This window comes from Cyprinus carpio, chromosome B18, assembly GCF_018340385.1.
Source record: "Cyprinus carpio isolate SPL01 chromosome B18, ASM1834038v1, whole genome shotgun sequence".
In the NCBI taxonomy this organism is placed as follows: domain Eukaryota; kingdom Metazoa; phylum Chordata; class Actinopteri; order Cypriniformes; family Cyprinidae; genus Cyprinus; species Cyprinus carpio.
Window position 1 is genome coordinate 20,469,583 of NC_056614.1, and position 13,535 is coordinate 20,483,117.

The 13,535-nt window shown below is 33.7% G+C and overlaps 1 protein-coding gene across 2 annotated transcripts; it reads left to right on the plus strand.

The window, feature by feature from the left end:
• Positions 1–865: 865 nt before the first annotated feature.
• On the plus strand, positions 866–11,685 carry LOC109107169 (gigaxonin-like). Of its 2 annotated transcripts, none has more exons than XM_019120441.2 (12): positions 866–1,023; positions 1,134–1,325; positions 2,589–2,703; positions 3,081–3,431; positions 5,141–5,361; positions 5,466–5,587; positions 6,456–6,568; positions 7,155–7,307; positions 7,406–7,542; positions 9,526–9,660; positions 9,771–9,880; positions 10,993–11,685. In XM_019120441.2, the coding sequence occupies exons 2-12, from the start codon at positions 1,135–1,137 to the stop codon at positions 11,172–11,174; spliced, it is 1,830 nt and encodes a 609-aa protein (XP_018975986.2). In that variant the 5' UTR covers positions 866–1,023; position 1,134; the 3' UTR covers positions 11,175–11,685. The 2 variants fall into 2 exon arrangements, with proteins under 2 accessions (XP_018975986.2, XP_042600226.1); XM_042744292.1 differs by having other exon boundaries at positions 879–1,023; positions 1,109–1,325.
• The last annotated feature ends 1,850 nt before the right edge of the window (positions 11,686–13,535 follow it).

The following is a 13,535-nucleotide window of genomic DNA, read 5'->3' on the forward strand; positions in this document are numbered from 1 at the left end:
ATCCTAAAGGACACAGTGAAATTCCATTAAAATAAATATGTATGACCAATAGGATTAAGAATCCAATAAGATCCTACAGGACAAAGTGAAATTCCATTAAAATAAATCGTAATGTCTAACAGGATTCTAAGAACCCAGTAAGATCCAACAGGACAAAATGAAAATCCATTAAAAAAAATTCTGAATATCCAATAGGATTCTAAGAATTCAATAAGATCCTGAAGGATAAACTGAAATTCCAATAGGATTTTTTGACAAGGGCTTGCCGTTTCTTTGTACTTGTGACGTTTACTAGCAATTTCTAAGTAAAAATTGTTCAAAGTAAATCCTACTGTGTGTGTGTGTGTGTGTGTGTGTGTGTGTGTGTGTGTGTGTGTGTGTGTGTGTGTGTGTGTGTGTGTGTGTGTGTGTGTAACTGACTTTATTTCGTTTTTATAAGGAGACTTGTACTGACTTGTACTCTGAGACTTGTACTCTGCTTGCACCAGACGTTCATTATATCATTAAATATAACAAAAACATCTGAAGTAAAATTAAACACAAATTTCTATGTGTGATTTCAGACATGGATTGCAAATATATGTTTTTTGCATGATAACATGTTTATCAGTAATCCATATTAAAAAATAAATATTGTCTCTCTCACACACACACACACACACACACACACTTTAAAAACAACATTTATGTACATAGATTATAGTCTTAAATATTTCTTAAAATTGCCTAATTCAAATGAACTATAAAACGAATAATCCAGTGAATTAGTATACAATATTTTATTAATAATCCTGTTCCAATATTTTCTATGACTGTTTCTAAATACGAAGTGCGTGATCTTTTTTGGTGGATGGGGACTTTTATTATGGAAAAATAAAACGCTCTTCCTGGTGACGTAAGGCAGCGTCACTTTCATGCCAAATTGTTTTTCTGCATCGTGCGTTGTTCTGACACAGACAACTGATTATGAGCAGCTGAAGTTACAGGGAGCATCAAGAACAAGTTTATTTCAAGAACACTGAAGTGAGTTTGAATTATTTAAAGCTGTGATTCTGTTTAAATAAGCCAAGCATGAACCATGCTTTTGTTATTGTTGTTGTGTTCACAGATCACCTGTTTGTCTGTTCCAACAGCATGTCAGACCCTAAAGCAGCTGGAGCTGAGGCTGGATCAGTGGTGTCAGACCCTCAACACTCCCAAAAGCTTCTAAGGGTCCTTCAGTCTTTAAGACAAGATGATTGTTTTCAAGATGCAGTGCTGGTTTTAGATGGTGAACAGATTCCTGTTCAGAAAAACGTTCTGGCTGCTGCTAGTCCATACATCAGGTATGAGAATGAGCTTGAAACTAGGATACATTTGCATGAAATTAGATCAGATCAGTAGAGCTGGTATGTGTGCTCAGACCTGTAGCAGACCCTTGAGCAATGTGTCATAAGGGAGTGCCAAACAGCCCCACCTTTCCTGTTGCTTGGGTCCGTTAAAGGAATAGTTCACAAAAAAAAGTCATTTACACACCCTTAACTACTGTATCAGCTCATGAGACTTCTGCAAGACACGGGGAAAACAGGGAATTTTAATGAATGTCCTAGTCAGTTTTTTTTACGCATTGACAATGATTTGTGCCTGAAAGCCTCAAAAAGAAAACCAAATAAAAAATGGTTTAAACGAATGTGTTTCTGGATACTCTGATAATAAACTAAGACTAAAACCTCTGGAAAAGTCCCTACTAAAATAAACACTAACTGAAATAAAATATAACAAAAAGTTATGCTTATTTTATTTTAAAGAGTGATGTTTCTTATTTTCATTTAGTTTAAGTACAAAAATGACTAAAACTAAATAAAGTAAAACTATAAAATAAAACTTAAAAACTATATAGACGTTAAAACTTTAACCAAAATTAAAATGAAAACAGAAAATATAAAAATAACATTTAATTCAAAATATTAACAAAAACTATTGTAGTATATCATTCTATCAACTGTGAGAATCATAAACTTTCTGATTCATGGACTATTTATTTGAAGCAAGTCTTTTTAAAGAAACATGCTTTTCAAATTCAGTTCACTGATTCACTTATCCGGGGTCTCAACTGTTATTCAGAATTTCACTGATAATTCAATAATTCCACAGTTGCTTGATATTCAAGTTTTCACATTAAGAAACAGAAAACAGATATTTTGGTGCAATTGTTATCTGGTGAGGGATTTCTTCGCACATCATAATCTAAGTCTGCTTGATTGAATCACTGCAATGAAAGGGGAGTATAAGCTGGAAACATTGTATCAAGGTCCTTTTTCCCTTACTGGCTCAACTCAACTCAAAAAGTCCTGCACTTTTTAGTCAGTTGAGGATTCTGTTACAAAAGTAACATAATGTAAAAAAAGAGAAAGAAAAGGTATGCAATACTCTAGTGTAAAAACACTTACCACCAAACAGATCCTTGCACATCTTGAATCAGCTGAAACTGAAAATCTCAAATTTGTAGAACCTTTGTAGTGCATTTTATATATCAATTCTCCAAGTTATTAGGTCAGTCTTTTATTAGCTCACAGCGAATGCAAATTCATGTTACTTCATGTTTCCAGGACCAAATTAAATTACAACCCACCAAAGGAGGATGGATCTGTATACAAAATCGAGTTGCAAGGGATCTCCGTCATGACCATGAGGCAGATACTGGACTACATTTTCAGTGGGGAGGTAATTATGTTACTAACAAATGCTACATGTAAATGTTTCCCTCAGTTATGGAAAACATTGCGTTTTAAAATTATAGTTTTCAGGCCCAGAATAAATTTAAAGATAAAACATTTAATTGCAAATTAATTTTTGTGAGTGCCATCTGTATAAAATGATTTTTACAAATCATTATCCATTACAGTTAATTCTGGTATAATCAATTATAATTTTAAAGGCTATGGAAAAGTAATGGAAAATAAATGATCAAAATGGCAAAAAAAGTTAAATGAATTATGACTGTGTGTCACAAACTATTGGCTTTCTTTTGTCATAATTACAGTGCTTTTATAGTTCACGGTTTGATAAAAAACCTTTCTCTTTGGTGCTCTGATTTCTAGATTACCCTGAGTGAAGACACCATCCAGGACACCGTCCAGGCTGCTGATCTTCTGCTCCTCACTGATCTCAAATCTCTGTGCTGTCAGTTTCTGGAGAGCTGCATAACTGCAGAGAACTGCATCGGTATTCGGGTCTTCTCTTTGCATTACTGCCTGCACCACGTCTACCACGTGGCCACCGAGTACCTGCAGACGCACTTTCGTGACGTGGCTAATACAGAGGAGTTCCTGGAGCAGCCGCCCGATCGCCTGTGTGAGCTACTGTCCATGGAGAAGCTTAATGTGGGGAATGAAAAGCACGTTCTGGAGGCCGTGGTCCGCTGGATCGGCCATGACACTGAAGCTCGGCGAGTGAGTGGAACAAGTGTTTCGGAAGGGTTACATATTTACAGGCATAGGAAAACATAAACAATTCTTGAATTATTTTTGTAAATCATAATTATTTAATCTAGGTGTTACTATTTTTAATCAAAACAAACATTTTAGTTGCTTGAAATAAAATAAACGTTGACTGAAAGTAAAATAGAATTAAAAAAAAGTAAACATTTAATTTCTCATTTTTGTTCTGTTCAACTTGAAGTACTAAAATTACTAAAACTAACCTAAAACAAATAAATAAAAAATTTTAAATTAATGGTAAAACAGAAAACAGAAAAATTAAAACTAATTCAAAATATTAGCAAAAACATTTATTAAAATTATTAATAGTAGTTATATATAAAATAAAATAAATACAATTTTAATAGTATATATTCAAATAAATACTACTATTCAAAAGTTCGGGGTCAGTAAAATTTAAAACTATTTTTTTTATGCTTACCAAAGTTGTTTTATCAAAAAGACTAAAAACAGTAATATTGTGAAGTATTTTTACAATAAAACATTTTTTTGAAGGATTATTTGAAAAAAAAAATAATAATTCTTAACATTATAGATTTCTTTACTTTACACTACCAGTCAAACATTTTTGAACATTTTGTAACGTTTTTTTAAAAAAGTTTTGTAATGTAATTTTAGTGGGGAGTAAGATCAGTAAGATTTTTAATGTTTTTTACAGAAGTCTCTCTGCTCACCAAATCTGCATTTTTTTTATCCAAACCTTGTAATATTTTTACTGTTTAAAATAACTGTTTTCTATTTGAATATATTTTAAAATGTAATATATTCAGGTGATTTCATAGCTGAATTATTAGCATCACTACTCCAGTCACATGATCCTTCAGAAATCATACTAATTATCTGATTTGCTGCCCAAAAAACATATTATTTTCATTACGATGTTGAAAACAGCTGAGTGTTTTTTTTTTTTTTTCAGGCTTCTTTGATGAATAGAAAGTTCAGAAGGACAGCATTTATCTGAAATAGAAATCTTTTGTAACATTATAAATGCCTTTATCATCACTTTTGATCAATTTAAAGCATCCTTTCTAAATAAACGTATTAATTTCTATAAATTCTTTTCCAAAAAAAAAAAAAAAAAACTAAAATCACTCAAATCTTATAAACCATAAAGTCCACAAAATCACAAAAGCTTTTTATTTCAGATAAATGCTGATCTTTGGATCTTTCTATTCATCTATTCAAAAAAAAAAAATTACTCAATTGTTTTAAATATTGATAATAATAATAAATGTTCCTTGAACAGCAAATCAGCATATTAGAATGATTTCTGAAGGATCATGTGACACTGAAGACTGGAGTAATGCTGAAAATGTATCTTTTATTACTGGAATAAATTACATTTTACAATATATTCAAATAGAAAGCAGTTATTTAAAATAGTAAAAATATTTCACAATATTACTGCTTTTGCTGTATTTTGGATCAAATAAATGCAGGCTTGGTCAGCAGAAAATAATTCTTTAAAAAATTAAAAATCTTACTGTTTAGAAACTTTTGACTGGTAGCATTCTTGCTGAATCAAACTATTAATTTCTGTCAAACCAAAGCTTACTGACTCCAAACTTTAGAACGGTTTGTTATTTATTTATTTATTTATTAATATTTGTTTGAGCTGATATTCACATCAGTCCTTTTTAAATAGGATACCTTTCTTCCAGGTCCATATGAAAGAGGTGATGTCTGCCGTGTGGGTTCAAGGCCTGGACCAGAGCTACCTCCAGGAGCAGATGCTCGGAGAGTCCCTGATGAGGGAGGTGATACGGAATTGTTGTATGGAGTCTCTGGGAGGAGCAGCGCAGCAGGGGGAGGCACTGCTCGCTGCGTTCAAACCCCGCGGCTACTCTGAGTGTATCGTCACCGTAGGGGGTGAGGAGAGGACGTGAGTATAAACATGCATAACATAAAGCTACCTAAATAATGCAAGATTAAATTTTACTGTGTTTTTTTTATGCTGCCCTGAATTTCTGCATGTTTCCAATGCAGCTCTCGGATGCCCACGGCAGCAGCGCGATGCATGTGTCCGCTTTATGACCGAAACAGGCAGCTCTGGATAGAACTGAAGCCAATGAATGAGAGGCGAGTTGGCCACGGGGTTGTGTCAGCAGGTTTGTATCGTCTCAGTATTCTTTTGATGCTAATGTTTAAACAAAAGATACAGCTCACATTGCTCTGTTTTTCATTCAGATCTGTCTTATCATTGTTTTAACTGTAAGGCTCATGATTATGCATCATTTCCACAATTATAAACAATTCCAATGATCTCCACTACTGTTCAAATGTTTGGGGTCAGTTAGATTTTTATTTTTAGTTTTTAGGAATAAATACTTTAATTCGGTAGGAATGTATTCAATTAATCAAAAGTGAGAGTCATTTATAATGTTACAAAATATTTCTGTTTCAAATAAATGCTGTTCTTTTGAATTTTCTTCTCATCACAAAATATATCAGTTTCCACAAAAAAATATTAAGCACACAACTGTGTTTACATTAATATTAAGAAACATTTTTAGAGTGACAAAGCATATTAGAGTAATTTCTGAAGGATCATGTGACACTAAAGAGTTGAGTTATGACTGATTAAATTCAATTTTGCATCACAGGAACACATTACAAAGTAAAATATACTTAAATAGAAAACAGGTATTTTAAATAGGCTTATACGATTGAAAGAAAATACATATCTTAAAATCGTATTGCTTCAATCTGCTATTTGTTTAGAAAAGATGTAGAACCACATCCTGTCTTAGGTTTAGTAATATATAAACCCATCATATGCTCTCCTGAGCATTTGCAAAAATCCATTGAATCTGTTAATGGATTTAAATAGATTAAAGTACATATGACTGTTTGAAATTAATTACACAGTCTGACTTGTTGTGCATAGATCATCCTGAGGATTATTGGGCTTCTGTGAGTTCTATTATTGTTTAATGACTGAACTGTAATTAACTGATTATCGGTCTGTCCAATCAGAGGGGTACCTGTTTGTAGTAGGAGGAATGAATGAGAATAAAACTGTCTTGAGCAATGGAGAAAAATTTGACCCAGAGACCAACACCTGGACCCAAATCCCACCGATGATGCAGGTATTCCTCTTTCCTCATAGTACGTAACTACATATTGTCATTATCGAGTTGTTGGTGGGCTGTCTGAATGAATGTACATGCAAAATGAATGTATATGCAAAATCAGAATGAAGAAATGCATATTGCATTTCTGAACATGTGAAGCTTTGTAAATGACATAAGTGATCAAAAAGATATAAAATTATTGATTGTAGTCATCTAATAGCTAATGTTAATTGTAAAAACAATATATTTTAAGCTTTTTGCAACATATTTAGATACAGAAGATATGTTATCATTAAAATCTATTTGTGGAAAATGTATTACATTTCTTGGGAAGGTTTTTTTTTTTCTCATTTGCAAGTCACTTTGAATAAAACCTTATGCAAAGTGAATGAATGTAAATAGGGAAATTTGAATGGCAATGCTACCGTTGCACTAAAATTAACTAAATTAGCTATCATCAGTTTGGTATAAAGAAGCTTGTTCATTGATTTTAATTGTTTGAAAGTGGTAGATACGGCATAATCTCATCTTTATAGTGCAGATCTTACACTAGCCACCAGGTGACAGCATTGTGATGTTGTATTTTCTTGCATCTGTCCAGGCCAGACAGCACTTCGCCATTGCAGAGTTGGATGGTATGATCTATGTTTTGGGTGGAGAGAATGAAGACACTGAGGTCCTCCTCACGATGGAGGTGTTTGACCCCCATTGCAATGTTTGGAGAACACAACCAAAAATGACCACAGTGCGCAAAGTGAGGTTTAGCTCTTTTTTTGTTTTGTTTTGTACAAATCCACACATTTCCTCTGCAATACTCTCATGCTTCTCACACTTTGTGTCTCTATTTTTCAGTTCGGTTGCTGTGCCACTATGAAAAAGAGACTGTATGTGATGGGCGGAGGATCGTATGGGAAGATTTACGACTCTGTGGAGTGCTATGATCCCAAAACCCAGCAGTGGACAACAGTCTGCCCTCTTAAGGAAAGGAGGTAAAGGGTGTAAAAGGACGCTTATTCATTTAGCAGACAATTCTATTCAAAGCAATTTACAAACACTCTCCTAATAGCTTATTCTGTTCACAATCAATGAGTTAAGTAAATAGTTCACCCAAAAATAAAGATTTGCTGAAAACTTACTCACTCTCAGACTATCCAACATGTACTGTAGATGAGTTTGTTTCCTCATTGGAACAAATTTGGAGAAATTTAGCATTACATCATTTGCTTACCAATGGATCCTCTGCAGCGAATGGGTGCCGTCAGAATAAGAGTCCAAACAGCTGATAAAAACATCACAAGTAATGTAGGCAATCCACAAGCTGCATTCTTGTAATAAAAAAAATCCGTCAAGACATTTTTAATGTCAAACCGTTGCTTCAGGCTAAAATGCAAGCCCTCTATCCATAATATTGCTTTCTCAGGTGAAAAAGTCGTTTCATCTGAATCAGGACAGAAATATGCACAGATTGATCACCGTTTAAAGAAAAAACACCTTAATGATGGATTTGTTTCTTAAACACGCAGCTTTTCACTTCACAAGATGTTGACTGATGGACTGATTGCTTGTGGATTATTGTGATGTTTTATCAGCTGTTTGGACTCTCAATCTGACGGCACCCATTCGCTGCAAAGGATCCATTGGTGAACAAGTGAATGCTAAATTTCTCCAAATCTGTTCCGATGAAGAAACAAACTCGTCTACATCTTGGATGGCCTGAGGGAGAGTGCATTTTCAGCAAATGTTTATTTTTGGGTGAACAATTCCTTTAAATAGACTTTAAGCAAACTGTTTGCAGTGGAGGGACACATGCCAACATTTTTGTGTAAGGGTCTGTATTTTTAATATAATGTAATAATATTAAAATTTGCAATTTGTATCATAACATTGCAATTTGTATCATAACATTTTACCTTTAAAAGATGATGTAATTTTATTACATTTAGGTAACCAGGTTTCCAATGAATAGGTGTGAAAGAGGTTACATTATTATTCGATAATGGGAAACAGCAGAAACGTCATTCAGCAGAACTTGGCCCTATGCATTCAAACCGCAAATACTGGATGCTCAGTGAGGCATGCTCTTTGTAGATGTGAATTAAGAGAGTGTTGTTTCACATCCTGCCTATGACGCAGAGAAATGTCAAAAGTTAAACAGATTACATTTTAAGGCAAAGCCAGCACATCTTCATAAGGGTCTAACAGCTATGAGAACTGAGACACACCCCAAGATCTGTGATGTCTTACAGATGTGTCTTTAAAGCAATAGTAGTCAAGGGACCTATCAGTCTAACCCATGTAACTGGAAACACCACCACTTGATCACCATCTGGAGCAACATAAATATTTCTTGGTGTTCTCGTCTTGTTTGGAGTATAAATTTGTCCATAGCTTTGTTACACAATCTAATGAGCTGCCTACTGCCTTCTAAGGCTGCATCCTAAACATCATGAAACCTCATAAGTAACTGATTTGAAACACTCTGCATCCGTACTAACTACTGACACAACACCAATAGCACTTTGCACAGAAGACTTGACTCCTCGCAGTTGGTTTCAAAACCTTAGTCAGGGTAGCACCATCATTTTTGACAAGTATGAAAATGAGGCTGTGAGGGAGAGAAGTACAGTGCATGACAGAAAACATTGCAATAATATTTCACTGTATTTTTTTGTAAATGTAATTTTTATGTAATTTACTATACATTTATAATGACATTTTCATAAAGTATTCACACAGTTGGAAAAAAACAGTTAAAAAAACAGCAATATAGTAGGTATCTTTTATATATGTTTGCTAGGTATTACTTCTCAAATTTTTAAATGAAGAGTACTAGAGACTAGTTTATTTGTGTCTGAAGCCTAAATTTGCAAGTACTCTGTATTATCAGCAATTTTCTAAATGACATGATTGTGATTTATGCACTATTCCATGACAAGAACACGGCTGCGTAATTTCACACTTGTTTTCCTCAGGTTTGGCGCGGTGGCATGTGGCATTGGACAGGAGCTCTACGTATTTGGTGGTGTGAGGAACAGAGATGCTGACAATCCAGAGTCCAGTCAGATGACCATCTGCAAGTCTGAGTTCTTCCATGATGAGCTAAAAAGGTGAGCTCTTCAAAAAAAAACTCTCACAAAACAATAGAAAAAAAAAAAAGATAAAAAAAAAAGAGTACTAGAGAGAGAATAGAGACATGGATGTCTTTCTTTTCTCTCAGGTGGGTGCATTTAGATGACCAGAACCTCTGCATACAGGCCACATCGTCTTTTGTTTATGGAGCTGTTCCCATTGGTGCCAGTATATATGTGGTTGGAGAACTTGACACTGGTAAGCTGATAAGGTCTTATAATCGCACTTTATCCTCTGTCTAGGAACGTCTTTTTATACGTATATCTTCAAATTCCGTCCTTGAGAAGGTCAAAAAAATGTTGTGCTATGATAACTTATACATTCAAGCTACAACGGGGGCATATTTTAACTTTTTTTAACATTTTGCAGACCAACGTATCTAAAAGCGTATTCAAAGCTACTTTGAAAAATTATGAATAGTTAATATCAAGCTACCATTTTGATTAAGTAGTTAAGTACATTAACAACAAAACTACATTAAAGTCATTAAGAATTTTTTTTATAAGGTATAATGTAATATAAGATATTTTGAGGGCTTATTATAGTCAACTAAAACCATTTTAAAAAATGTTATGAGAAAATGTGAACTGAAATAAAGTGAAATATTAAGAAAAATATTTTATTTCAGATCATTTTCGAGGAAACGTTCTCATTTTCATCTAGTTTAACTTGATGTACGAAAATAGCTAAAACAGAAACAAAAATCAACGTAAAATTCTAATGTAAATATTTCTAAGAAAATTAATAATAAGAATGCACAACAAAATTTCTAAAACTAAATAAAATTCAGTTGAAAATGGAAGATCTTAAAATCAAACAAAAAAACACTTTTTTTTAATTGTGAATTTAAGTATCAGAACAATCAGACCATTATTTAACTCTCAAAATTGATGATAATCTCAATTAGGGTGTTAAAATCCAGCACTTTTACACTTATACAAAAAATTTCTGTATATAATACACTTTTAAATTTAAACCATTTTATGAATGAATCAAAAACAATTATAAACAGCAAAATTTAAGTATTACAATAATATAAATATATATTTCACTACAAAAATGCCACTAAAAAGGTTTGATTTCTGGGAATACTACAGAATGGTGAGTTTAATGAAATAATTTTTTGTGACCAGTTTATTGATACAAACTGTTTCGATTGCTGAACAGATTTGCTAAAATAAACCAGATGATAATTTTGGAATACTGTACACACAATACAACATGACAAAATGTGTCTTCTTCAAACTATTTGTGTAGAGCAGAGTATAAAATACTCACTGCATAATATATACTTCATATTTGGTCTCTAGGCACCAGTTTTGACTATGTGCGGGAGTTTCGCAGAAGCACAGGCACCTGGCACCCCACCAGACCCCTCATGCCCTCTGATCTGAGTAAGACAAGCTGTGCCGCCCTACGCATCGCTAACTGTAAGCTGTTCCGCCTGCAGCTCCAGCAGGGACAGTTCCGTATCCGGGTTCAATCCACATAAACAACCTGCATCCTCACCGCTGGCTTTATGTCACTCCTCTGTCATCTGCTGGTTTGGTGGGACGATGCAGAAGATTGTGGGATTATATTGGCAACAGCAGAAGTTTGATTATAATGTGGGAAAGCTTGAATGAATTGTCCTGCTTTTTTATGTTTGATGCCTTTCTTAGAGGATGAATTGTACATCTTTTTTTTTTTTTTTTTGGTTCTTTTTTACCAGTCACAGGAAATGCTGTTACATTAGATGGGAACTGCTCACTATTTTCATGCTTTATATGAATAGATTTTAGCTAGCTGTTGTTGCAGCTTATTTGACGCTAACACTTTTGAACATTGGTGAAGAAGGACAAAATTGTCAATTTAATACAATAGTTAAGTCTTAAATGTGGGTTCAGTAAGTAAGGGAACAAATCAAATCAAGAACTAATCAGGGCTAGTGGTATGTTCATATCAAGCACAATTATGTTGGTAATGCAAGTGTCTGTCTAGTTACTGTACAATCTAAGAAAAAACAACATATAATATTTAAAAAATTAAAAAAAACATCACATCATTTTTTTTTTTTGCTGATGATTAAGCTTGAATTTTAAGTTTGCAGTTATATATGTATATATTTATAATTTTAAATATAATAATAATAAGTATATAATACACACAATAAAATATTTTTATTGTATATCATAATATATATAATACATGTGCTATATAACAAAATATATCAATAACAATTTAGATATTTATAAAATTATTATTTTAAGTGCTTGCTTATATATATATATATATATATATATATATATATATACACTTGTTAAACTTTGCTATTAAGTACATTCTGCCTTACGAAATGCGAATAACATACTTATGTTAAAAGTCCCATCTTTGTTACATTTATCAGGAAAAATTGCCGGTAAAAGCCAGCTGTGGGACTGTTTGTATTGAATTTGGATAACTGTAGACCTGCTCTTGTTCTGAAAAAGGACCTTATAGAATTAAGCAGTTTTACTATTAGATTGGTTTCATTCACATTTAATTATTCTCAATAGTTAACTTTGGTAGCCTTAGTTAATAGTTAAAAAAATGTGTTTTTTTGATTAGAGGAACACGAGTTTACATTTTAGTTTAAACTTATACATATGCATTGTATTGTCAAAGTTAAAACCGAAAACGGTGGATATTTGCATATTTCATGAGTTTTTCTGGCTGCGTGATGGTCTGCCTGTCTTAACCAATCAAATTTTGCTGTTGGTCTCGTAACCAGGGATTCAAAACACCACAGCATGTCAGAAATAGATGCAAGTTGCTGGTCTCACCCTTATGTGGCGAGATGTATTTTGTGAATGACCTCTGAACTGGCTTTCCTGTCAGTGTGGACGGTTTTGGCATCTGGTGACCCCATTTGTTCTGTGCATGATTCAGCTGCTGCTGTCTGTTCTAATTGAAGGGACGAACATTGCATATTCACCACCATGGAAATGCAATCCAATAGCAAGAATAAATACCACACTTTCACACACTAGACACTAGCATTTGTCAAAAATGGCTCAAGCTATGAAAATGTGGAGGGAAAAAATTACAGGACCAATTTGTGGTGTTTGCACCAATGCACTGGTCACTAGATTGAAGATGTGCACTATCCAAGGACTGTGTAAGTTGTAATTTCTGTATCACCACAAAATGTGCTGTTGTTATTGACGTCAAAATACTGTCAGAATGCAGAGTATACCAACTATGCATGATATGTAATGTGTGTTCCTCGCCAAGACTTCACACACAATACATGCTCATGAAAATGATCAACACACTCACTTTACTATAAACATTGTCATGACTCCATTTGGACACAACACTAAAACACTTGGTGTCTGCCAGAACATTGTGATGATTAATAAATGTAGCACATAATGTTTTATATGATACTAAAGGGACATTTTCACTGTGGATTCCTCATTCCATGTGTGTGATGTTTTTGTGGAGTGCAAGTCAGGCTTCGATTTGCCCTCTAAGGTAATCTTAAAATCTGCCATCGAGTAATAAAATCATGCAGAAGTCTGTGGTGTGTGTTTTTATGGGGTTATTAAAATATGCATGAAATGAAAGGAAACTTTAAAACTGTTTCTTTCAAAACAAATTTAAAGATCATGAGAATACTTGTCACATCTCCCCCATTCAAAATCAATGTGGAGGGGAAAAAATTACAGGACCAATTTGTGGTGTTTGCACCAATGCATGGTGGTCACTAGATTGAAGATGTGCACTATCCAAGGACTGTGTAAGTTTAATTTCTGTATCACCACAAAATGTGCTGTTGTTATTGGACGTCAAAGTACTGTCAGAATGCAGAGTATACCAACTATGCATGATA

What these genes read in the sequence shown, in the direction of transcription:
- LOC109107169 (XM_019120441.2), top strand. Translation starts at nt 1,135, where the DNA reads ATGTCAGACCCTAAAGCAGCTGGAGCTGAGGCTGGATCAGTGGTGTCA. An exon ending in GCTGCTAGTCCATACATCAG is followed by an intron (nt 1,326 to 2,588) that starts GTATGAGAATGA and finishes TCATGTTTCCAG; the next exon opens with GACCAAATTAAATTACAACC. An exon ending in ATGACACTGAAGCTCGGCGA is followed by an intron (nt 3,432 to 5,140) that starts GTGAGTGGAACA and finishes CCTTTCTTCCAG; the next exon opens with GTCCATATGAAAGAGGTGAT.